This window comes from Podospora bellae-mahoneyi (assembly GCF_035222275.1).
Source record: "Podospora bellae-mahoneyi strain CBS 112042 chromosome 1 map unlocalized CBS112042p_1, whole genome shotgun sequence".
NCBI lineage: Eukaryota > Fungi > Ascomycota > Sordariomycetes > Sordariales > Podosporaceae > Podospora > Podospora bellae-mahoneyi.
This window is the reverse complement of record NW_026946359.1, coordinates 725,749-746,916: the sequence shown is the minus strand read 5'-3', so window position 1 is coordinate 746,916 and position 21,168 is coordinate 725,749. Positions and strand designations below refer to the sequence as shown.

General features: G+C 52.6%; 8 protein-coding genes across 8 annotated transcripts; 4 read left to right on the top strand and 4 right to left on the bottom strand.

The window, feature by feature from the left end:
• Positions 1-21: 21 nt before the first annotated feature.
• QC761_102710 (uncharacterized protein) lies at positions 22-1,959 on the top strand (the record flags this gene model as incomplete). Its single annotated transcript, XM_062873517.1, has 1 exon — positions 22-1,959. One exon carries the CDS (start codon positions 22-24, stop codon positions 1,957-1,959), a length of 1,938 nt encoding a protein of 645 aa, XP_062736558.1.
• A 56-nt stretch (positions 1,960-2,015) lies between these two features.
• On the bottom strand, positions 2,016-3,136 carry uvi31 (BolA domain UV induced protein Uvi31). Its single transcript, XM_062873516.1, has 2 exons — positions 2,505-3,136; positions 2,016-2,393 (listed from the first exon to the last, which is right to left on the bottom strand). Exons 1-2 carry the CDS (start codon positions 2,607-2,609, stop codon positions 2,109-2,111), a joined length of 390 nt encoding a protein of 129 aa, XP_062736557.1. The 5' UTR covers positions 2,610-3,136; the 3' UTR covers positions 2,016-2,108.
• Positions 2,936-5,737, top strand: QC761_102690 (uncharacterized protein). The gene is made up of 3 exons (XM_062873515.1): positions 2,936-3,907; positions 3,970-4,265; positions 4,333-5,737. The coding sequence occupies exons 1-3, from the start codon at positions 3,553-3,555 to the stop codon at positions 5,533-5,535; spliced, it is 1,854 nt and encodes a 617-aa protein (XP_062736556.1). The 5' UTR covers positions 2,936-3,552; the 3' UTR covers positions 5,536-5,737.
• A 370-nt stretch (positions 5,738-6,107) lies between these two features.
• Positions 6,108-8,081, bottom strand: TIF45 (eukaryotic translation initiation factor 4E). The gene is made up of 3 exons (XM_062873514.1): positions 7,194-8,081; positions 7,052-7,123; positions 6,108-6,980 (listed from the first exon to the last, which is right to left on the bottom strand). Exons 1-3 carry the CDS (start codon positions 7,377-7,379, stop codon positions 6,492-6,494), a joined length of 747 nt encoding a protein of 248 aa, XP_062736555.1. The 5' UTR covers positions 7,380-8,081; the 3' UTR covers positions 6,108-6,491.
• Positions 7,977-10,822, top strand: SSB1 (Heat shock protein ssb1). Its single transcript, XM_062871763.1, has 6 exons — positions 7,977-8,161; positions 8,283-8,460; positions 8,546-8,714; positions 8,784-9,160; positions 9,219-10,030; positions 10,087-10,822. The coding sequence occupies exons 1-6, from the start codon at positions 8,119-8,121 to the stop codon at positions 10,353-10,355; spliced, it is 1,848 nt and encodes a 615-aa protein (XP_062736554.1). The 5' UTR covers positions 7,977-8,118; the 3' UTR covers positions 10,356-10,822.
• A 1,325-nt stretch (positions 10,823-12,147) lies between these two features.
• Positions 12,148-13,170, top strand: QC761_102665 (uncharacterized protein; the record flags this gene model as incomplete). The annotated part of the gene is made up of 1 exon (XM_062873513.1): positions 12,148-13,170. One exon carries the CDS (start codon positions 12,148-12,150, stop codon positions 13,168-13,170), a length of 1,023 nt encoding a protein of 340 aa, XP_062736553.1.
• A 2,208-nt stretch (positions 13,171-15,378) lies between these two features.
• On the bottom strand, positions 15,379-15,720 carry QC761_102660 (uncharacterized protein; the record flags this gene model as incomplete). Its single annotated transcript, XM_062873512.1, has 1 exon — positions 15,379-15,720. The coding sequence occupies one exon, from the start codon at positions 15,718-15,720 to the stop codon at positions 15,379-15,381; it is 342 nt and encodes a 113-aa protein (XP_062736552.1).
• A 1,176-nt stretch (positions 15,721-16,896) lies between these two features.
• QC761_0002370 (uncharacterized protein) lies at positions 16,897-17,631 on the bottom strand (the record flags this gene model as incomplete). Its single annotated transcript, XM_062871762.1, has 3 exons — positions 16,897-17,229; positions 17,290-17,322; positions 17,515-17,631. The coding sequence occupies 3 exons, from the start codon at positions 17,629-17,631 to the stop codon at positions 16,897-16,899; spliced, it is 483 nt and encodes a 160-aa protein (XP_062736551.1).
• Between the last annotated feature and the right edge of the window lie 3,537 nt (positions 17,632-21,168).

Below are 21,168 nucleotides of genomic sequence, written 5' to 3'. Positions count from 1 at the left end.
GCTCTACGCACCCTTAGGACAATGGCCGGTCCCTTTCAGACGTGGTCCCCCAGCCTGCTTGGCAGCAAAGCCACAAAAATACCCCGCCGTCTTGTTGAGGTTCCCAAAGACCAGGAGGAGCTCTTGAATAAGAGTGATTCTTGGCATAAGGGCCATGTTCCAGCGGCAATTTTGGACAAGATCAAAGCTGGCTATACAGAAACTCGGCGACGATCTCCTGTAGCGGAACCTCCACTATCAGATCATGTCAGAGCAAGCTCACAGAGTTCTCGACGTCTACCTGCTGCCGGCGTGCCATCGTCACCTATACCAGCTCCTCCACAAACAAAGGAACCTCAGCTAGCAGCAGTTGTGGAACTTTCTTTACCTAGCAACAGTTCTGACTCTTCTGAAGATGAAGCCGAGATTCAAGGCCCCAAAGCTCCGCTCCGTACGGATGCCCACCCGGGTGAACCACAGGCCTCCAGGATCCTTATTCCCCCTGGACCGACGCCGCCCTCAGCGCAAGTCATACCATCCACATATCCCGAGCCGTCTGCTACCGTGTCGCCACCCAAGCCAAAGCGACAGCGTCTTATGAAGAATGTTGCTGCCAGTCTCAACCCAGCAGAGGTTAGCAAGCAGCTGACCCGGCCATCGATTCTCTCTCTGCCAAAACCAGCCAGCCCTCCACCATTAGCCGGTTCGTCGTTACCACCCAGTTCCTCAGTACCAGCCAGTCCGATGGCGATTCGTACACAGCCAGCCAGTCCACTGGTCATACGTGCACAGCCGGCCATGCAACCAGCTGCTGTTCCCAGCATGATGCTACGTGGCGGTGGTCTGCCAAGATCAAGCGGGAGTTCTGACAAGCCTCCGCCAAACGTACCTGCTTCCCAAGACCCCTATAACGTCTTTAAAGAGACTTATCCAGACTACGATGGTAGTCTGGGTGACTTTGTCCGCGGGGTTCTCTCTTTGATACCTCTTCAGAAAAAGAAGACGGTCCCACAGTACATTCTAGACGACTACATCCGTGTTTTCTCGGGCGATTATCTGGAATACATCGAACAGCTGAGGGAGGACCAAACGCCCCTGACCACTTGGGAGTGGTATTGCGTCCATGTTCCACAACCAGTGTATATGAAAGGAGTTCTTTCTAGCGACCGACTAAAGGATTTCCGCCGTCGCTACCCCGATAAAGTCTCTGTGATTGAAGCTCAGACAACACCTCTACAGTCTAGCATTCAGCCACCTGAGGTGCAGCATATTCAAAGATCGAATGCGTTCTCGACGCCCGCACCAGCGAGGATTGGACAGCATCATAACGCACAGCACAACCAAGCTTCAAGCCCTATTTATCTTCCGGATTCCCCGCCAATGCCTCTGAATCCTGCCACGAGATCTTCAACCCACATCGCCGAGTTGGCAACTGATCCGATCTCCACGGCAGAAGACCGGCCATTCGAGATACATCCTCGTGGGAGTCGTCGTCGCTCTACAGAGGCTGTTGGCCCGGCATCGAGGTTTATCTCTGCCTCGTCTCGCCAGTTTCATACCCAGAGTACGCGGCCGGTCAATATGACGGCGTCGAGACTCTCATCATCGAGTGTACGGTTTGAGACGCAGGTAAACTTTCCGTCATTGGAAACAACAGCGTCTGGTAATTCTATCTGGGACCGTGAGGACGATGCCATGGGGTCGGTTGACAGACAGGAGGATAATGAGGCACTGAATGATGGTGCGCCATCTCCATCCTTGCAAGGCAGTGGAGAGGACGCTCTTCAACAAGCAGCTGCTGGAATTCCCAAGTCTCATATAGAGTACAGGGTATCGGGTGAGGGTATCAAAAGGCCGTGGGAAACGATCGATGATCCCAAGCAACAGGAAGCAGTACAGCAACAGTGTTTTGCAGCATTCTTGAGAGACGCATGGGGCCTTCGCCGCAACAAGGGCAAACAGGTCGGAGCTGTTGTGTAAGCATGACCGCTTTGTAGGAGTAGATGTCAGGTACCAAGCCGGCTGTCAGGCAAGCCTTTTTCATATCAACCTTCGTGCAATTGGTCGTAAAGGGGGTATCATGTTTTATTTTACATTTCTCGGTTTGCTCTTCTGGAGTCAAGTCTGGTTTACTGATCTCCAGCCTCCTGAGCACGTCGTTTCTCCTCCTCTTCAGGCGTCATGGTCCGTAGTTGGAGAGCATGGATACCGCCTTCTCGGGCCATCTCGTCCTTGAGCAGCGAGTAGACCAAGCGGTGGCGGGCGGGCTGCATCTTGGAGCGAAATGCCTCGGAGGTGATGATTACCCTGAAATGAGTCTCTCTCGAGGTGCTACCTTCCATGGCCTTGTGGTGGGCGTGAAGGTGGGAATCGTTGTGAATCTCGAGGGTGGTGGGCTGGAGAGCAGCGGAGATCTGGTTGTAGTAGACAAGACAAGCAAGTCAGCGTTCCATAATAGCTCGGCACACTACCAACCAGCCAGACAAATTTAGAGCGACGAGCAATGTATGTAGGTATGTATGTACCTTCTCCCGGATCACATCCTCGACGGGAGTGTCTGATGATGCCATGGTGGAAAGCGGCCGGCGAAAGGCTCTCGACAGATGGTTCAAGGCGGTTCGGCGCAACATGGAGCGAGAAGTGGACGTGCCGTTCTGCGGGGAGAACAAGACGACAATATGCAAGATGGGCTTCCCAAATGCCAATCAGAGGTGTGGTGTTTGTCGTCGGTCGATTTCCAAGGCTTGAAATCGAATCGCCGGTACAAACGTGGGGCAGCCCCTCGCCGGCGTTGGAGACCAATGGGAGTTGGCCCCAGGCTGTTAATCCCTGTCCCGTCTGCTGCAAGGGATGAGCTTTGGGTGGTGGGATGCTGATTTTCCAACGGACTGCAAAGACAATGGAAAGCAACTCTATCACACTGTAAAGGAGTATCCCCACGGTCTCCACCGAGGTAATAGAGGGCCGCGCAAGAATGGGCTATTTGCGTGCGGCGGCCCTGATGAGGCTTTCGACTTTGCCCAAGCATAAGCTTTCGTCATCCTGAGTGCCCCGCGGGACCTTTCTCATTTTTTGCTCCACAATTTCTGCGGGCCTGCCCGGAGAAAGAAGTAGGAAGCGTACTGCCGGACTCGGCTTCAGACCAGACCGCCGTTGCCCCGTCTCCCTCTCTCCAATCTCCATCTCACCACACCCACCCGACACAGTACCTAGGTATCTCAGCGTACCCTTACTTTAGCCACCGCCCCCTGTAAGAAAAATACGGCGATCTCTGATACGGGATAGCCGCTGGGGAAATTGTTGCATAGCTCCCGGTCCTGGCAGCCGAGCCGTTGCTACATCCCGCAGTGTAGTGTATGTGCTTTTGTGCGAGTGGTGGTGTTGGTGGTGGTGTGTGAGGACCAAGCCCCTGGCTGCTTTGCCTTCCTATTCCACCGACCTGCGTTATCCGAAGCTAGTAACCGCAGATTCAGAGTCCAGGTTTCAGGGCCGGGCAGGCAACTTATAAACCGGATCCTCCCCTTTTCCCCCGCGCCGCCGCCGCTACTTCGGCCCCCTTCTTCTTCCTTTCCTATGTTCCTTGCCCGCGCACTCGGCAGGAGCTCTGGTGTTCGGATAATACCTGCTCCCGTCTCTGCTTCATCTTTACTACACCGTTTCAGGATATCATCATCGTCGTCGTCGTTTTCTTTTACAGGCCTCAGGATGGTTTCGACGCTGCCCAAGCTGCCCGTTTTCGAGGCAATCTCCAAGCATGACCCGGAGTCAACTGTGGTTATTCACTCCAAGAGCGGCCGGCGCTTTCAGTACGGTGAGCTGTTGGGGGATGTAGCCAAGGCCAGGGATCGTCTCTATGAGAGCGCCGGGAGGGAGGATCTGGATGGTGAGCGTATTGCTTTCTTGGCCGAGAACAGCTACGACTATGTGGGTAAGCCAATTTCACGTTTCCAACCCACCGGCAAATTCACGAGGCTGATTCTGTTGTCCAAGTAACTCTCCTGGCCATCCTCGGGGCCAAGTCGATTGCTGTGCCCATGTCTCCAGCCTTTCCAGCCTCGGAGCTTCAGTACATCTTGAACCACAGCGAGGCATTGATGTTGTTAGCCACCAGCAAATTTGCCTCCAAAGCTCAAGAAGTTCTCAAAACAGAGCTGGATGTCCAACCAACCTTCCTCCAGCTCGATAAGCTCCAAGGTGGAGGCCCCCACGAAAAGGTCACACTCGACAAGTCTAGTCCCGGTTCCGCCGGTATGATGCTGTACACCTCTGGTACCACCAACCGACCTGTAAGTCAAACCCCAGATAAGTTACACACCCACGCAAGTTTCTAACCCCCCCTCCCCTACCTACCAGAAAGGCGTCCTCATCCCCCAAGCCGCCATGACAGCCCAAGCCCGCTCCCTGATCCAAGCCTGGGAATACGCCCCCTCCGACCACCTGCTGCACCTCCTCCCCCTCCACCACATTCACGGCACTATCAACGCCATCTTCACCCCCCTCTTCACAGGCAGCTCCATCGAATTCCTCTACCCCTTCAACGCAGACGCAGTATGGAAACGTCTGGCCGCCCCCTTCACCACCACACCCCCCCCTGACCAACCCAAAATCACATTCTTGACCGCCGTGCCAACGATTTATTCCCGGCTCCTATCCAGCTTCAAAACCCTCCCCGAAGACCTCCAAGAACCCGCCAGGGAAGCCATCTCCCCTGCCCACCTCCGCCTGACAATCTCCGGCTCCGCCGCCCTGCCCACCCCCATCAAGCGTGCCTGGGCGGACTTGAGCAAGGGGAACATTTTGCTCGAACGCTTCGGCATGACAGAAGTAGGCATGGCGCTCTCTTGCGGCCTCGATCCAAACGATCGGGTGGATGGCTCCGTCGGGTGGCCTTTACCCGGGGTAGAAGCAAGATTGGTAGATGTTGACACGCATCAAGTCATTGAAAAGGGGCAGGAAAAGGACCTCGAGACGGGAAGGGAGAGGGTGGGGGAGATTCAGCTTCGGGGGCCGACGATTTTTGCAGAGTACTGGCGTAACGAAGAGGCTACGAAGAAGGAGTTTGTGGAAGGGAAGGACGGGAGGGGGTCGTGGTTCAAGACTGGGGATGTTGCCGTCAGGAGACCTGGTCCGGAAAAGGCGGGGAGGAGCGAGATGAAGACTCAACGGGAGTGGGCGAGGGGGGATATGTATTTTATTTTGGGGAGGAAGTCAGCTGATATTATCAAGTCGGGGGGGGAGAAGGTTTCGGCGTTGGAGGTGGAGAGGGAGATGTTGTCTCTGCCTCAGGTGGCCGAGGTTGCGGTGCTGGCGGTGCCGAGTGGGAAGTGGGGGCAGAAGGTGGGCGCGGTGGTGATTTTGGATAGGGAGCATTGCAAGGAGGGGAAGTGGTCGCCGTTGGAGATGAGGAGGGCGTTGAAGGAGAGGTTGGCGGGGTATAAGATCCCGCAGGTGCTGAGGGTGGTGGATCATATTCCGAGGAATGCGATGGGGAAGATCAATAAGAAGGTGCTGGTGAAGGAGGTTTTTAGGGAGGAGTTCAGTGGGGATGAGATGTAAGATAGGAAGGGGGAAGAGAGAAAAAAAAATGATAGAATTAGACTCTCCTATGGTATAGATTCTTTGGGAGTTTAGAAGGCTAGTACTAATGATGAGTGTGCATGATGCTGGGAGTTTTCTGATCAAATAATCGCATTGTTTGGTCTGGGGTGTAATAGAGTGAGAAGGCACAATTGAACTGACCCATCATGTCTTCTTTTCATATGCTTCCAACCGTTGAGAGCGTATACAAAACTTACCTCGGCATTTATGTCCCAAGTAAAGTCCATAAAACACTCGAGATAGCATCTAGATATGTCTCAGAAGCTCTCAAGCATCAATTTCACTGGAACGGACACCCTGCGGGGAATACTGTTCTCTATCAGCCATAGATAAACCTTAGAGACCTAGAACCCGACAAGTAAGATCTATACGCCTGGATATGCGCCTGAATAAGAGGCAATAGTCTTACAACAAGTCAAAGACTCTATCACATCTCCATTATACAGTTCATCTCGATTGGTGTGACATCTCGGCTTGTTTTTCCACGAATTTCAACCCCACTCAAACAAGGCATTGTTGTCACCACTCCATCTCTTTGTCATCACCGGTTGCAGCTACGCAACATGAGCAGCAATAGCAGCAAGATTGCATGATATTGACTCTAAAAGCTAACATATATTGACTCCCGACTGTGAAAACGCCTTGCAAAATCGCAGATAACGTCCTAGTATTGAATAAACCATGAGCAGTCCTGAGAGCCGTTCCCCCCGTGCACCCTCGACGTAAAATGAAATGACCAACTTTTCGCAAAGGAATGAAAGAGATCCGCCTATTTGTCGTCTCATCGTGTCTATTTCTTATCCCGGTCCTGCCAATAAAGCCAGGCTGATATGATATGCTCTCGGATAAGAGAGCCAATATCAGGGCGTATGCATGCTTAAACATATTCTAGCAATTAACCATCCCCAAAAAACTTACACCACGAACTTCGCCTTGGCACGAGTGCTACCACTGTGAGCACTGTCGGTGTGACCAGAGAATTCGAGCTGCTCGGTGGCAGGCAGTCTGAGGACCTCTTTGAACCGCTTGCCAATCGTCATCAGAATCTCTTTGCCCTTCTCAGGGGAGCGGCCCTTGCCGCCGGCAACATCACCGTCACCACGGCCCGGCACATGTCTCCCGGTGGTGCGGGTCCAGACACCGATTCTGAAGAAGGCCTTGCGCACGTTGACAACAACGCCCATGACCTCGCCGTCCTCCTCGTTCTCCAGGGTCTCGCCAATGGCGGCGAGCATGGTGTGCAGCCAAAGGTCGTCGATGCTGATGTTTCTCTTCTCCTTGAACTGGTACGACCACTTGCCACCATGCTTGTTCTGGGGGTCCTCCCACTCGGGTCGCACACCCTCCTTGAAGAGGTGGTAATCAGACTTGAGCGCAAGCTCGGAAACAGGAGCGATGTTGTTCTGTAGAGGAACAAGAGTCAGTCACGTATACTAAATCAGGAACACAGGGTCACAGGATCCTATCAACATACGTAGACACCCCAAAACTCTTCAACAGACTCAAAGGTAATCACTTCCTTGAGCAAATCGTTCCAGTTGTCGCCCTGAATCGTCCGGTTAGTAGCTGAGCCGAGACTGTTCGTGCAGGTGCGGGGCACCCAAAGAGATACCAACCTTTCCGCTGGCAGGCTTGGTGAACCAGAGTGTCCACCTGTTGGAAAGGGGATGCTTGACATTGAAGTTGTCCTTGTCGTGGAAAACGGTGACGGTCTTGTCGTTGTCCTCGGAGGAGGCGCCCTCGGGCTTGTTACCTCCATCGGGGGAGATGGGGATGGTGGTAAGATCGACCTGGTCGGACATGGTGAGGTTTGTGTGTGTGTGTGTGGAGCGGCGACTTGTCGAATGCGAAACACTGCCGTGTCGGGAAATGGGGAGGTGAGGTTTGGAGTTGGGTAGAGGGGTCCACAGGGCAACAAAGATTGCGTCCCGCAGTTCGCTCGTTTTTGGCGTTGGGTTTTTTGAGTGGGAGGGATTCGCAGAGATGCGACTCGGGTTCTCCTGTCGGTTTGGGTGGTGGGAAAAAAGCTCAATTAACCGCCGGGGGCAGGTGCAGGTAGCTCTTTCTAATGGCAGGTGAGGAAGGAAAGCTTGACTTTGCTCCAGGCAAAGGTCAGGGTGTGTGCGGTAGTGGCGTCGTGGTTCGAAGAGGTTTGTTAAATCGTCAGTCGCAAATTCATCAGTGTTGGAGGGCGGCGGGCGGGCGCTCGCCCAAAACCACCCACCCTCTTGTCAGTTTAGCGCCCCCGTTGACCAGGGTCCTCCCACCTCCGCAACCACTCTTGTCACGTGTTTTGTCACGAGGTGGGGCTGATAAGCTTATCTCCCAGGTTGGCCCCTCACTTCTCTAACTGGATGTGGGAAGAGGGTGGGGCTAGAGGCGTGGCTTGGCGGGAACGAAAAAAAAGTTCAACGCAACCGAAAAATCTGTGAAAATTTAAGAACCCTCCCGCCTGCCCCACGCTGCAATCGGGTTTCCTTCTTTGCGCCAGATTCAGCTCTCCCTCACAAACTTCCCTTCATCAACCACACATCCTTCACAATGGCGGACGAAGTTTATGACGGTGCCATTGGCATTGATCTTGGTAAGAAGCCACCACCACCGGCGAGCGCTGCCCCGCGCGCTCTGCCAGCAAACCCACAGAATCGATATCGATAAATTTTGGTGTGCGAGGGGTAATCGCTAACACAAGTTTTTGCGAATAGGTACCACCTACTCTTGCGTTGCTACGTACGAGGGTACCAATGTCGAGATCATTGCCAACGAGCAGGGTAGCTTCACCACCCCTTCTTTCGTCTCCTTCACTCCTGAGGAGCGTCTGATCGGTGAGGCGGCCAAGAACCAGGCTGCCATGAACCCCGTCAACACCGTCTTCGATGTCAAGTATGTGCTTACCCCTCTTTTCCGGATCTCGCTGGGGAAGACCACAAATTTTTACAGCGACAGTCCGCTAACAATTTCTGCACAGGCGTCTCATCGGTCGCCGCTTCGATGACCCGACCGTCAAGAAGGATATGGAGTCGTGGCCCTTCAAGGTCGTTGACGATGGTGCGGGTAACCCCAAGGTCTCCGTTGAGTACCTCGGCAGCACCCACACTTTCTCCCCCCAGGAGATCTCCGCCATGGTCCTTGTCAAGGTTCGTAAACAAATCCCCGAGTTAGACTGCAAAAAGCCGGGAATGTGCTAACCAGACTTCAACCCACAGATGAAGGAGATTGCTGAGGCCAAGCTCGGCAAGAAGGTTGAGAAGGCTGTCATTACCGTGCCCGCCTACTTCAACGACAACCAGCGTCAGGCCACCAAGGATGCTGGTGCCATTTCCGGCCTCAACGTCCTCCGTATCATCAACGAGCCCACTGCTGCCGCCATTGCCTACGGTCTCGGCGCTGGCAAGTCCGGCAAGGAGCGCAACGTCCTCATCTACGACTTGGGCGGTGGTACTTTCGATGTGTCCCTCCTCAACATCCAGGGTGGTGTCTTCACCGTCAAGGCCACCGCTGGTGACACCCATCTTGGTGGTCAGGATTTCGATACCAACCTCCTCGACTACTGCAAGAAAGAGTTCACCAGAAAAACGAAAAAGTCGCCAAATTCCCTGTCCAAGAGTTTCATGAATATCTTTGACTAACTGTGTTTGTAGGGATCTTTCCGGTGATGCCCGTGCCCTCCGCCGCTTGAGAACTGCTTGCGAGCGTGCCAAGCGTACTCTCTCCAGCGGTGCCCAGACCACCATTGAGATTGACTCTCTCTTTGATGGTGAGGACTTCAACATGCAGATCACTCGTGCCCGTTTCGAGGATCTCAACTCCAAGGCTTTCGCCGGTACCCTCGAGCCCGTCGCTCAGGTCCTTAAGGATGCTGCCATCGAGAAGAGCGCCGTTGACGAGATCGTCCTCGTCGGTGGTTCCACTCGTATCCCCAAGATCCAGAAGCTCCTCAGCGAGTTCTTCGACAACAAGAAGCTCGAGAAGAGCATCAACCCCGATGAGGCCGTCGCCTACGGTGCTGCCGTCCAGGCCGGTATCCTCTCCGGCAAGGCCACCTCTGCTGAGACCTCCGACCTCCTCCTTTTGGATGTCGTTCCCCTCTCTCTTGGTGTCGCCATGGAGGGCAACATCTTCGCCCCGGTCGTCCCCCGTGGCCAGACTGTCCCCACCATCAAGAAGCGGACTTTCACCACTGTTGCCGACAACCAGCAGACCGTTCAGTTCCCCGTTTACCAGGGTGAGCGTGTCAACTGCGAGGACAACACCTCCCTGGGTGAATTCACCCTTGCTCCTATCCCTCCCATGAAGGCTGGCGAGCCCGTCCTTGAGGTCGTCTTCGAGGTCGATGTCAACGGTATCCTCAAGGTTACCGCCACCGAGAAGACCTCCGGCCGTAGCGCCAACATCACCATCTCCAACTCCGTCGGCAAGCTCTCTTCCGCTGAGATCGAGAACATGATCAACGGTAAGCCATCCCCTGACTGCTTAAGCTTGAATACCAGACACTAACAATCTCTATAGATGCTGAGAAGTTCAAGACCAACGATGAGGCTTTCAGCAAGCGCTTCGAGGCCAAGCAGCAGCTTGAGTCTTACATCAACCGTGTTGAGGAGATCATCTCTGACCCAACTCTGTCCCTCAAGCTCAAGCGCGGCCAGAAGGACAAGATTGAGCAGAGCCTCAGCGAGGCCATGGGCCAGCTTGAGATTGAGGACTCCACTGCTGAAGACCTCAAGAAGAAGGAGCTTGCCCTCAAGCGCCTTGTTACCAAGGCCATGTCCTCCCGGTAAATTGTCATTTCTTCGCTTTAACGAGTGAGCGGTTGTTTGGTGGGCCTTTTCACCTAGGTTTTCGGGCGCATTTGGGACGGGATATGAAGCCACGGTCTGGATCATCAAGCGGGGCCCGCCGTTTTAGGGCCCTTTCGGTATGACGGGAGGCGTCTTTCCATGCTGTTTCGCGGAGCGGAACACAAAAAAGTTAGAGGGATCCAGGCTTCGAATTGCATTTCGCTGCGGAGCCATCGTCTTAGGCAAAAAGAGGATGTCAAAGATTGCAACGATTGGGGTGTTTTCCTCTTTTTATTTTCTTACGACCCGAATCTCTTTGGCGCCATGCATGTAGACTAGGGAGGTTCACCAAAAAGTATAGTGATGACCAAATGTTTGATTTGTTTGTTGACCCATGTGGAGCTGTCTTTTTGGCTGCTGCTTCGTGTTATGATATGTTCGCATTGTTGAAGAATGGCTCTTACCCCCGACTGAACTTTCCTTATTCTATGCTTTTGATGTTTGCTATGCCTATTGTCATGTCTCACAGGCGTATAATGATAGACCAGATGTCTGTTTACATCCCCAAGACAGCTTAGCAGATACAAACAATGCCTCCAGTTCCTATCAAGAAGCCTGTGAACAACTATCATAGGCCTATATGGATGCTTTTGAGGCCTACAGAGATGTCAAACAGGCCTCAGCTGTCAGTATATATGCCTTCTCAAATATTCCAAACACAACCATTGCATAAAAATATGTCTTGTCTTTTCCATAGGAGTTCCACTGTCTTTAACAGGCCTACCATTATCTTCTATAGGCATTGGCCTGTTCCCAGAACACATAACAGGATGTTTAAAATGCCTGTATTATCACTTAATACGCATTAGAATATATTCAACACACATCCGAAGATAATTGATACGCATTGAAAGATAGCTAAGAGGCATGATAGTATCATCTGCATGTGTATTTTGAATATGAATTTGTGTAGAAGTATTTCAAATAAACCTTTGTTATGTCTTGGTAGGTGTCTGATGATTGTTTTGAGGTGTTCAAAGATAGCGTGAGGGCCTACTGTTAGACTTGGAAGACATCAAGTCGGTCTAGTCATGAGGGTATGCATAACTATCCGCCAAATCTTTAAGATCCAATCTTTCGATCTTGGAGGGCTCCCTTAATTGTAGCCAACGGCTTCGGGTACAATTCACGTGCTGCCAGGCTGATCTGTGGCTTAAGTAAGATTCCAAGTAACATATCGCTACGGTGTAAATTATAAAAGCCTGTCTCATCGGCACTTCTGGTGGCTTCTTTGGAACTGAAGAGACTCGCTGATCAGTCCTTTTCTCAAGCCATCACTTACACTATCCCATTGGCAGTAATCCACTCTATTCTAAAGAGTGCCGACCCCCCTCTTTCTGCTGGATAGAATGCCGGTTTAGCTGGCAAGATCAAGATTATTCCAGCCCACATCGAAAGTGCTTTTAAATACTGGCTCCAGTTTGATGAGTTACCTCTGAAGGTTCAGGGTGCCTGATCACTGATGGGGAGGAAGCCCAACGTTGAGGCTCAGGAGTATCCCAGCGCCAACCAATCTGCGGTGGAGTCTGTTACCTCGGCCCCGCCCCAAGCTTTGTGGACTTCCGTTCTCCCCCGCACATTGAAATGCTGGTTCCTTCCTATCATTACCTTCAGCTTGCTCACTCAACACATCGTCTTCATTGTCACAATATCTCTTGATGTTTAACCGGAGTCTATTTATGGTGTTTAGTCGCTCTCTCTAGGACACGACGAGTCTACGCTGCCTTGGAATATGGAATCCCATGATATCAGCGCACCGAATCCACAGCAGACGAGTATAACACACAACAACAAGTTTCATTACTTTTTCGACCTACCTCCAGAAATCCGCGAGCAGATAGTTGAGCACGTATGCCTCCATCCGGGAGGCGTATACGTCACCAACGGCCATGTGATCAGCGCTCGAGGCGTTGGCCAAACTGCCCGGGATTTCCTCAATGACCCTACTGCTTTCGAACCTTACGTGGCAGGCCCGCCTGTAAACATGATGCTCACGTGTACGGAATTGTATAGAATTGCGAGCGGGATATACTACGGCAGGAATATGTTTCATCTTCGCTTGGCGAGCCAACGGTCGAAAACACTAAAGACCGACCAACATGGCATCCGGAAGGTCCTCATGAAGACAGGGAAAGTCGATAGGTTGCTGCTGAGGAGCTCCGATACGCAGGATGACGGCAATCTTGGGTCAGTCGAAGGCCCAAGGCTGAGCTTGCGGCATGTCCTTGTTCGTATTGACCGGTTCGGAGGTGCCTACCTGGAAAACAAGCTGATACCTGCGCTGGGCTATATGATACTTAACGGAAGGCTTCGCCGCCTCGAGGTTGAAGTCCCCTTGGGCAACGAAGGCCTTGTCCGTTGCGTTTCACCACACTATGGCTTATTTGCACCACCACAAGACGCTATGCGTACGACGATGTCTTTGAGGCGCAACCCGGTGATGAAAGCGCTGCTGGTGGTTTTGTCGGACCCCTACCTGGAGAAGGCATCGATGAGAGTACGCAAGTCGGACAGCCCTTCTTTCTGGTGCCAGTGCCACGCTCCCGAAGTCGGCTCAGGCGAGAAGTCTGACGATAAACCTCCGATGTGCTTCTTGAAGCACTTATCTGGCGAAACTTGCTGCCGACGCCGATTTGACAGCTTCGACAAGAAATTCTGGGCAGAGGTCAACATTCCGAGGCTGATTCAAGAATGCGGCATCGACTCGGCTCAGTTCAGGATCAAGAAGGTCGAGGCCCCAGACCCCTTCTCCTGAGTGTCGGAGACCGTGATAAACTTCGGCGTTCGCTGAGAAAACAGAAGACATTCCCGGGCTGCCAAGAGTTGTGTGCTTTCGCCAAGACGGGCCAGTGCCGTTGATCAAGATCTGCTGAGCGCCGCCGAGAAAGAAGGGATCTGAGATTGGTGAGAAATCCCAGGGGGTGGTTGTGATGGGTATCTGTTCATATTTTTGTGTAGTTGAGAAAACAATCATGTGGTTTCCTGATATCAGCCGCCTCCCCTGATCAACGTGCTTGTCATCCCGAGTCAGGCAGTCACCATACAGTGGCACAATCCAAGCACAAGATGACGGTCATCGCGGAGGGGTCCTATGGATAAGTGCAGCCCGTGAGACGGGGACACAACCTGAAGCATGCTCACATGGGCCCCACAGCAGATCTCATAGATAAGCAATATGTGGCGATTATTGCCTTTTCTTCACCACGTCTTCGCTCCACCACACCATTACCCTCAGTCTGCACAGTACTTATAGTCAACCCGACACTTGCGAGCCCCTCGCCAAGACCAGCATTAATCGGACGAGAATGGGTCTTTGGGCGGTTAATGAGAATCTCCCCCTTCTTCATATAATTGCAACTTTGACAATCTCTCAAAATCCCCTCTTTTACACACACACACACACACACACACAATTCGGCCTTTCTTTTCAGGTTTGCCAAGTGCCATGTAGCGATCTGCCACCTGCCGTCTTGGCTTGCATAACACTACATACCTCAGAGAGCTTCTTCTGACCCTCCCTCTCCCTTTTTCCCCCCTGAGATTCATATCGATCATAAGAAACAAAAGACAATTCGGAGAGACAACTCCGTTTGATTTCTTGGCTGCTGCTCTCTTCATTCGGCAACATTTCACCAACACCCCGATGGCACATCCCCCATCATCATATCATCCAGGTTTTGTACCCCCACGCCGCTCTCTTGGTACTCTGCGGCGTGAATCCCAAACCAACCCCCATACCCCCATACCCCAGAAAAAACAACACCAAGAAATCATCAAGTAATAGTGCCTCAGTTAAACGAGCCAAAGTAGCATAGCCAGCTCTTGTCAACCCGCTCGCTTCCACTGTTTTTGAGGGACAGCTAGAGGCGGGGGGGGTAATAAGGCTACCTTTCCAACAACTTCTCCTCCGCATTTTGCGCTGCGCGGGATGTCCGGGGAATGGAAACACCGGAAGTGAGAGAAAGAGTCGAAGCCAAGAAGACAACACGTCACATCCCCCATTTCCCCATCTCAAGGCTACGTACCTTACCTATGGGCGGATTTACGACCTAAACTCCCCGACATATCCGACCCTCTCTCAACAGAAAAAAGAAATCCTGTCCGAAAGAGAGAGAGAGAGAGAGAGAGAACTAACCAACCAACCAACCAATCCGGCCTTTTCGGGAGGATATCTATTGCTTACATGTTGCCAGCATCAACATCAACAACCCCCCCTCCTCTTTGGGCTCCATCATCACCACCACCAGTCAGCCACCATGAGCACAACACAAAAAAGCAACAAAAAAGCTTGATACTATCCACCCATACCTGACACTACTGCACCTCTTGACCAGCAAGGAACAAGTAAACCCCCCTTCGCTCTCATATCCCCGCCCTAAAGATGCATCATGCATAAGATCTTGCCAAGGAAAAAATCCCTCCCTCCTTTTGGTTTCCCCTCTCCTTCAACCCCCTGCTCCATACCGAATCTTGTCCTCCCCCATCCCCATCCCATCCCATCCCACCTCTCGGAATTAGGATTATCAATCTTTTTCCCATTCATTCCTTTCGTCCAGCATACTCAGAACCCCTTCCCGTCTCCGTCTTGGCTGGGGGTCCTCAAGTTGTGTCTCTGTGAGCTGGTCGGGAAACAAAAGGACTGAGCATATCACAAACATGTCATGTGTGTGAGGCGAAGAAGATGCGTGTAACTTTTCTCTTTGGTATTTCTTTCCCAAACCCCCCATCCCTCTTTAAAAGACCGCTAAAATATGATTTCCAATCCTCTCATAAAGGTTGTGTCAAATTTGCCCACCCACCTGCCATTGCCATTGTTGTTGAAAAGAAAATGCAAAAGTTTCCCCGCGTTAAAACTCCATGCTTTTCTTGCTTGCTGCATCATCATCATAAAAAAACTCGTGAAAAAAAAGAGACCAGGATATTAAAATGATGTAGAAAAAAAAGAGCGTGTTGAGAGAGTAAATCACTCCTCAACAGCAACCTCATAAAAGTCCTCCTTGACACCGTCCTGGTGCTCGCCCCAGTGGACGGGTCCCAGCTTCAAGAACCGGAACTTGGAGGCGTCTGAGCTCAGGCTCGAGGCGCGGCGCTTCTGCTCGTCTTGCTTCTGGGGAATGGCGGCGAGGGCCTCGGCTGTGAGGGGGGGCGCAGAGGTCTCTTGCTTCTGGCTGCGGGGGTACGACTCCGAGGTGGAGGGGGCGAGGGACAAAAAGGTGGAAGGCCGGCGGAAGGCGTTCACGGGGCGGAACTCTTGGGCTTGCTCCGAGAGCTGGCGGATTTGCTCTGGGGTGAGGGGGGAAGACATTGTGTGGTTTTGGTTTTGGCGTGTGAATAAAAAGTTTGGGTGGGTTTCTTGGTGGTGATTGTGGCTGCTGTAGTAGCTTTGGATAGAGAGATGATGATGAGAGACCAGCGTCAGTAAGCTTTGGAGTACTTTAAGAACGAAAAGTTTGAATGAAGAGAGAAAGAGAAGAAAAGAAGAAGTGGGAGACAACAGAGCAGGATGGAGTTTATATGTCCCAACGGCAGCGGACATGTCGGTGCTTACGGATGATGGCCAGCTCCATGTAGCTCCCTTCCCCCCCCCCCCCAGCAGCAGCTCTCCCCCCTGCTTGGTAACTTCCCTGAGACTGTTTGGGTCTCCTTGTGCTCCGCAAAAGTGTTCACATGAGCTGGACGGGGGACCTTGTTCCCAATCCCGCAATTCCAGGCGGCACTGGTCTCCCTTCCCGCGCACCACCACCAAAACCACCCGTTTCACAGCGACGTATGATCAAAAAAAGTTGGCGGGGCGCCCCTGCCATGATTGGACTCGAACTGTGCTCGACTAAGAAGGAGGAGTCGAGTAAATCTCGGCGCGAGTGGGTGCCGCACGTGGGGACGCAATTGGCTTGAGGAAAAACGAGGGGGTAATGCCTCTGTTAACCGCGCTGGCCGGCCAGCGGCGCACTGGCACATTTGACATGTGCTGCTGGCATGTGCTGGCTCCTGCTGGAGACATCACGGTATGGTGGGAATGGTGGAATGATGTCGAGACAGGACAAAATAGACTTTGTTACAATGTGGAGCTCCTCGTCGCGGCTCTTCTGCTCGTGTGCCCTGCTTCTTCCGGGGACAGCCTCCATTGACCTTGAGCTTTCGCCCGTTTGATTGGTGCCGTTCGCCGCCGACGAAGATATATCGGAAGCCCATCGCAGCTGTCACTTGATGCCCGGCACGCTTGGAATCTGGGGAATTTGCGGGGCGCGGGGAGCCCTAAATGCCCCGTGCTGCCCCAGACACGCAAGCCCAGGGTCTCGACTCCCGTTTGGCCCCAAGAAAACCACCTTGTTCGGTAAACTGCCATGAAGAATCAATGACGCACGCTTGCCATCATGCCACAATGAACAATTTAAATTTCAAGAATAGCAGAAGCCGCAGGTCTGTCTGTTGGCTCGATTTCGGCACACCGAGCCTAACCGCTGCAAGTTCACGATCACTATCAATGTGGCTGCTTGCTCAACAACCAATCACTTTCGGGTCCGACGGGGATAAAGCTGGTTAACAGCGCGAACCGAGCTCTTACCAGACATGTTTCAACCACAGCATCTGAGCTTTCAACACCACAGCTAGCTTGTAGCTCCAGCCACAACGTGAGAGGAACGCAGCTCGTCCATGCACTGAGACTGATATTGATGCCAAGCTTGTCAAAGAGGCTTGCTTTGCTGATGAGCTGGCACAATTCAAGTCTCTGAAGGACACCACTTGGAGCCACTAGGCCAAAGATGTCGTGACGGTCTAACATGGCCCAGATGATCATCATTTTCAACGCCAACTGAATGGGCTGAGCGATCCGGCCACGTCCGGGTTTGAAGAACGATGTGTTGTGACTTACTGACTTGTAGAACTCCGCCAAAGAGAGAGTGGCCTTGTGGCGGTTTTCGAGGAGGTCTTTGCCAGTAATCGTTGATTTTGTTCAAAGTACCGAAAGTCAGTCAGACAGACTCTTCGACTGAGGTATGAGAAGATGTTTTGGGTCTGTCTCTGAGTTCTTTTCCGGCAGGAGAGATCGTACGTTCTTTCAGGGAGTGGGTCAAGCAAGTGTAAGTTGCTCAACAACCTGGCTGTTGAAAGAGGAGAGTTGTTGCTGAGAGCTTTCCTTCTGCAGAAGTTGGCGGGAGATGCCAGCCCCCAGTCCCACGCTCCCGTGACCAATGCCCTCATGCAGGTCTGCCATCGATGCGGGCCGATGCGTCGGTGAGCTCTACCAGGGAACAAGCAGCACCATAACTCCTGACTGGCTCAAGAGCCGATAATCGCGTGCCCTCGAACCAACATAGGTGCCAATGGTGTTCTAGTGGTGCCGTGCGCGCTTGTTGGCATCCGGCACTTCGAGGACGAGCAAGCTACCTATTCGAAAAGACGGGTACTTGGTGGTTCTGTCGAGGAACAAAGGGAGCACTTACCTTGTTTGCTTGATGAAAGGTGACGGCTAATCTTGAGTCTTCTTGGTTTCGTGCGACCAGGGGTGACGATGACGACGCCAGCAAGCCTATCAACATTTCGGCCCCGAACGACACCCCTTGCGGAAAAGAGTATCTGCAACACAACATTGTTGGTGATATCAACGTCCTATCTCGAGATGGGGGGGACTATCTTCCCTAAAGGGACGGTGTCCACAGGGCAATCATTTCGGGACGGTTTGGCTGATTGCGAATATGTTCTGTCTGCCAATCGGGCAAAGGCCATCGCCCTGCTCACCGTGGGTCCGCAAGGTGTGTGAGCGGCGTCCTGGCTTGGTTCCGGCGACATTGTCCGGACCCGGACAAGCGACCTGCATATCGAGGGTCAATTACATCACATTCGGGTGAGAGAGTGGGTAGCTGGCGGGGTGGGTGTTTTCTAAAAGCACTTGCAATCATGGAGAGAGATTGTCGATGGGCAGATGATACGAGTTCAACTCCAGATTGTGGCTCAATGTAGAGGTCAGGCCAATGGCTTCCGAAAGAGTAAGGGAGAGTCTGCTAGACAACGGATGTAGACCCTTGAGGCGTTAGTCCATCCAGTCTGTGGCGAGGTCGGCTGTAGTGACTCGTCACTGAGACAAAGGACTGACCTCTGGGAGTGCTTACCAGCAATTCGGTACTGGCGCTTAAATACAGCCATGATTGGCAGAAAGCCGGAATCGTAAGCATAATCGCGAGAAACGCCAGTACGACGGTCTCCCAACAACCAGAAATTCTTCCCTCTCAGACAAGGACACAGTCTGGTGACCTTATGCAGACCGTTCGTGCATTTGATGGGCCCTGTGTGGTGGGAAAGTTCCAAATGCTCCATGGCAACATTACCTGTTTCAGTCGCCAAGAAGATAGAGAGCATGCAAGCCAGCGGCCTTGATATCGCAAATGATCTCCTATGTGCGCCTAAAAGATCTTTGGAGTATTTGCGGAAATAGCTCCGGTCAGTCGTGAGTGATATCCCATATCTCAGGGAAACCCCCATCGAGGAGCAACGCATTGTGCTCATGGCAGTGAAGAATGCAGAACAAGCCCGCTCTGTCACATGTTTGCAAGACTAGGCAAAAACAGACCGAGTAGCTCCATCAAATTCATCTCAATGCCGCATATGTCCCACATCTGAATGTGTCTCGCTTAGCCCGGTTCGGATCAGGGGAAATAGGGGTCATGACTGAGCTCGCAGTATCCAGTGCTGTTCGTCTCCCGGGAGCTGGAATGGGCCTCCGCCAAAACTGAGGTTGAAGGTTTCAGATCAACCAGGTCGCATACCATTGACCCGTCTTCACATGTTCGAGAAACATCAGAGAAGACGAATGGCGGCCTTCATGGGCACTCTGGATGATGGCATAGATGGGTCGATCCCGACCGGCGAGCTTGGCGGTAATTGAGCCGGAGAACACGGCCGGTTAGGACTCCAGTCAAGATGGATGAAAAGGCTGTGTCGAACATCTCGGCCGACTTTGACGACCAAGCGTGATGCCAGGGTTGCCGTGATGGACACCGGAAAGAACGAGAGGGCCGGCCGCAGACCTGGCCGCACCAGGCTTTCCATCAGACTGTTTAAAAGCGTCAGCCAAGTCAGCCCCCACTTTTTATCACCGACCCGCGAATTTCAATCAAGGAGGGTATTTGGGGGCGGCCTCACCCCTTGCAAGAATAAACTGTGGGTACACAGTTGCTCAAGTGGGGCCACGCCAGTTTCTTGAAAATCAACCAAAAAGGAAGGTTTATCTAGCTTGTTGTTGATGAAGGAAGTCGGGAGCTCCTGCATGCGATACACAGAGAGGTTTTGACGTGGGAACACAACAGGAAAGCACGACGTCCCGAATCGGCGCGTCAATCAAAAAAAGAAGGGCCCTGGTTATTGGGTGGAACTGGGGCCTGTGTGTGCAGATTTCTTTGGACTGCTTCTCTACCATCCAGACACTGGCTTCCGCTCTTATTTTTGGTGTTTCTTCCGATGCTCCTTGCCCAATTCCCGTCATAGCAACCACGCCAGAAGATGAAGAGCAAACACCTCAATGCCAATGGCCAAATTCCTTTGTCTCTTTTCACAATGTCACTTATCTTCGTCTGTTCCGATTTAGACACCGACACCTCGCCCCCAGTCCTCAAGTACCGGGACGCCGAACGAAGCTGCAAATGCTGATTTTGAATCTGTCCTATGACAGCCTCGCAGCAGGCATCGACTCACTTTCTTCACCTCGCTGGTGATTGCAACCGGGGATCCGCGATATGCAGGGTTGCGGTCGCTGTTCATGCAGCCTTCATCCTCAGCCTCAACCTCAACCTCCATGGCTCCCAGGTTAGATACCAACTCCGCTTAACACCAGCTGCAGGTACCTTGATCAAGACGTCAAATATGTCAAGTTTCAAACCGGTATCTGCTGATACTGAAAATCCTAGTGAAAAGTACCCGAACGACAAGGTGACCTCAAGCAAGTGCACGCCACCTCCCAAACCGCAAAGATTGGGGAGACACAGAGTATCTCTGGAGAAAGAAGATAGTTGCTGGGCCTCCTACCCAGTGCGGTTAACTTCTCCATTAATATCAGTAGTCTTGGAGCACCGGAACAGTCTTCCGTGCTTGTATGCGGCTTGGTGGCTCGTCGTGGACCATCATCTCCCGCAGCTTAACCCTTACGCTCTTATCCCTAACTCCCCATATTTTTCCTATGGTCGTGTTTCTGCTGGGCTACTGTGGGTTTCCGTCTCAACAGGAGCCATGCTGCGCTTCCCCGCTCGCTCGCAAACATGCGTTCGTCTCAAAGGGAAAAAGCTCCTCACGCTTCCGTCTCCCGTTACGTTACTCCTTGGTAGGCCCCGAGGTCCTCGTGTGCCGCCGCCATTCTCAAGTGTGGGACGTTACGGCAGAGGAAGATCGAGTTTGCAACTTGTACAGGCGTCGTTTGGACATAACCCGAGATGACTTACAGCACCCTGACGGCGCAACGCACCTCTACAGTTGATGCCGACAATTGTCACCAGCAGTGGCCACAGGGCTGATTGTTCTCGCACTGTTGATGGGGATCAGTTCATCGTTGAGGGGGTGGGGGGGGGTGGGAGACACATTTCGGGTTGGTACACGGGGTGTCTAGACACCTTAGCCGTTGTCAGCCCTGGAAGGAGGGTTCCCCAGATGTATACCTGATAGGCCCAGGTCTTTTCTATTGCAACACCCTGCCCCCTTGCCAACGGTGTTGCGGCATATACACCCGGAAGAGGTACCTGGCAGACTCTACTTCTCAAGTCTTTGA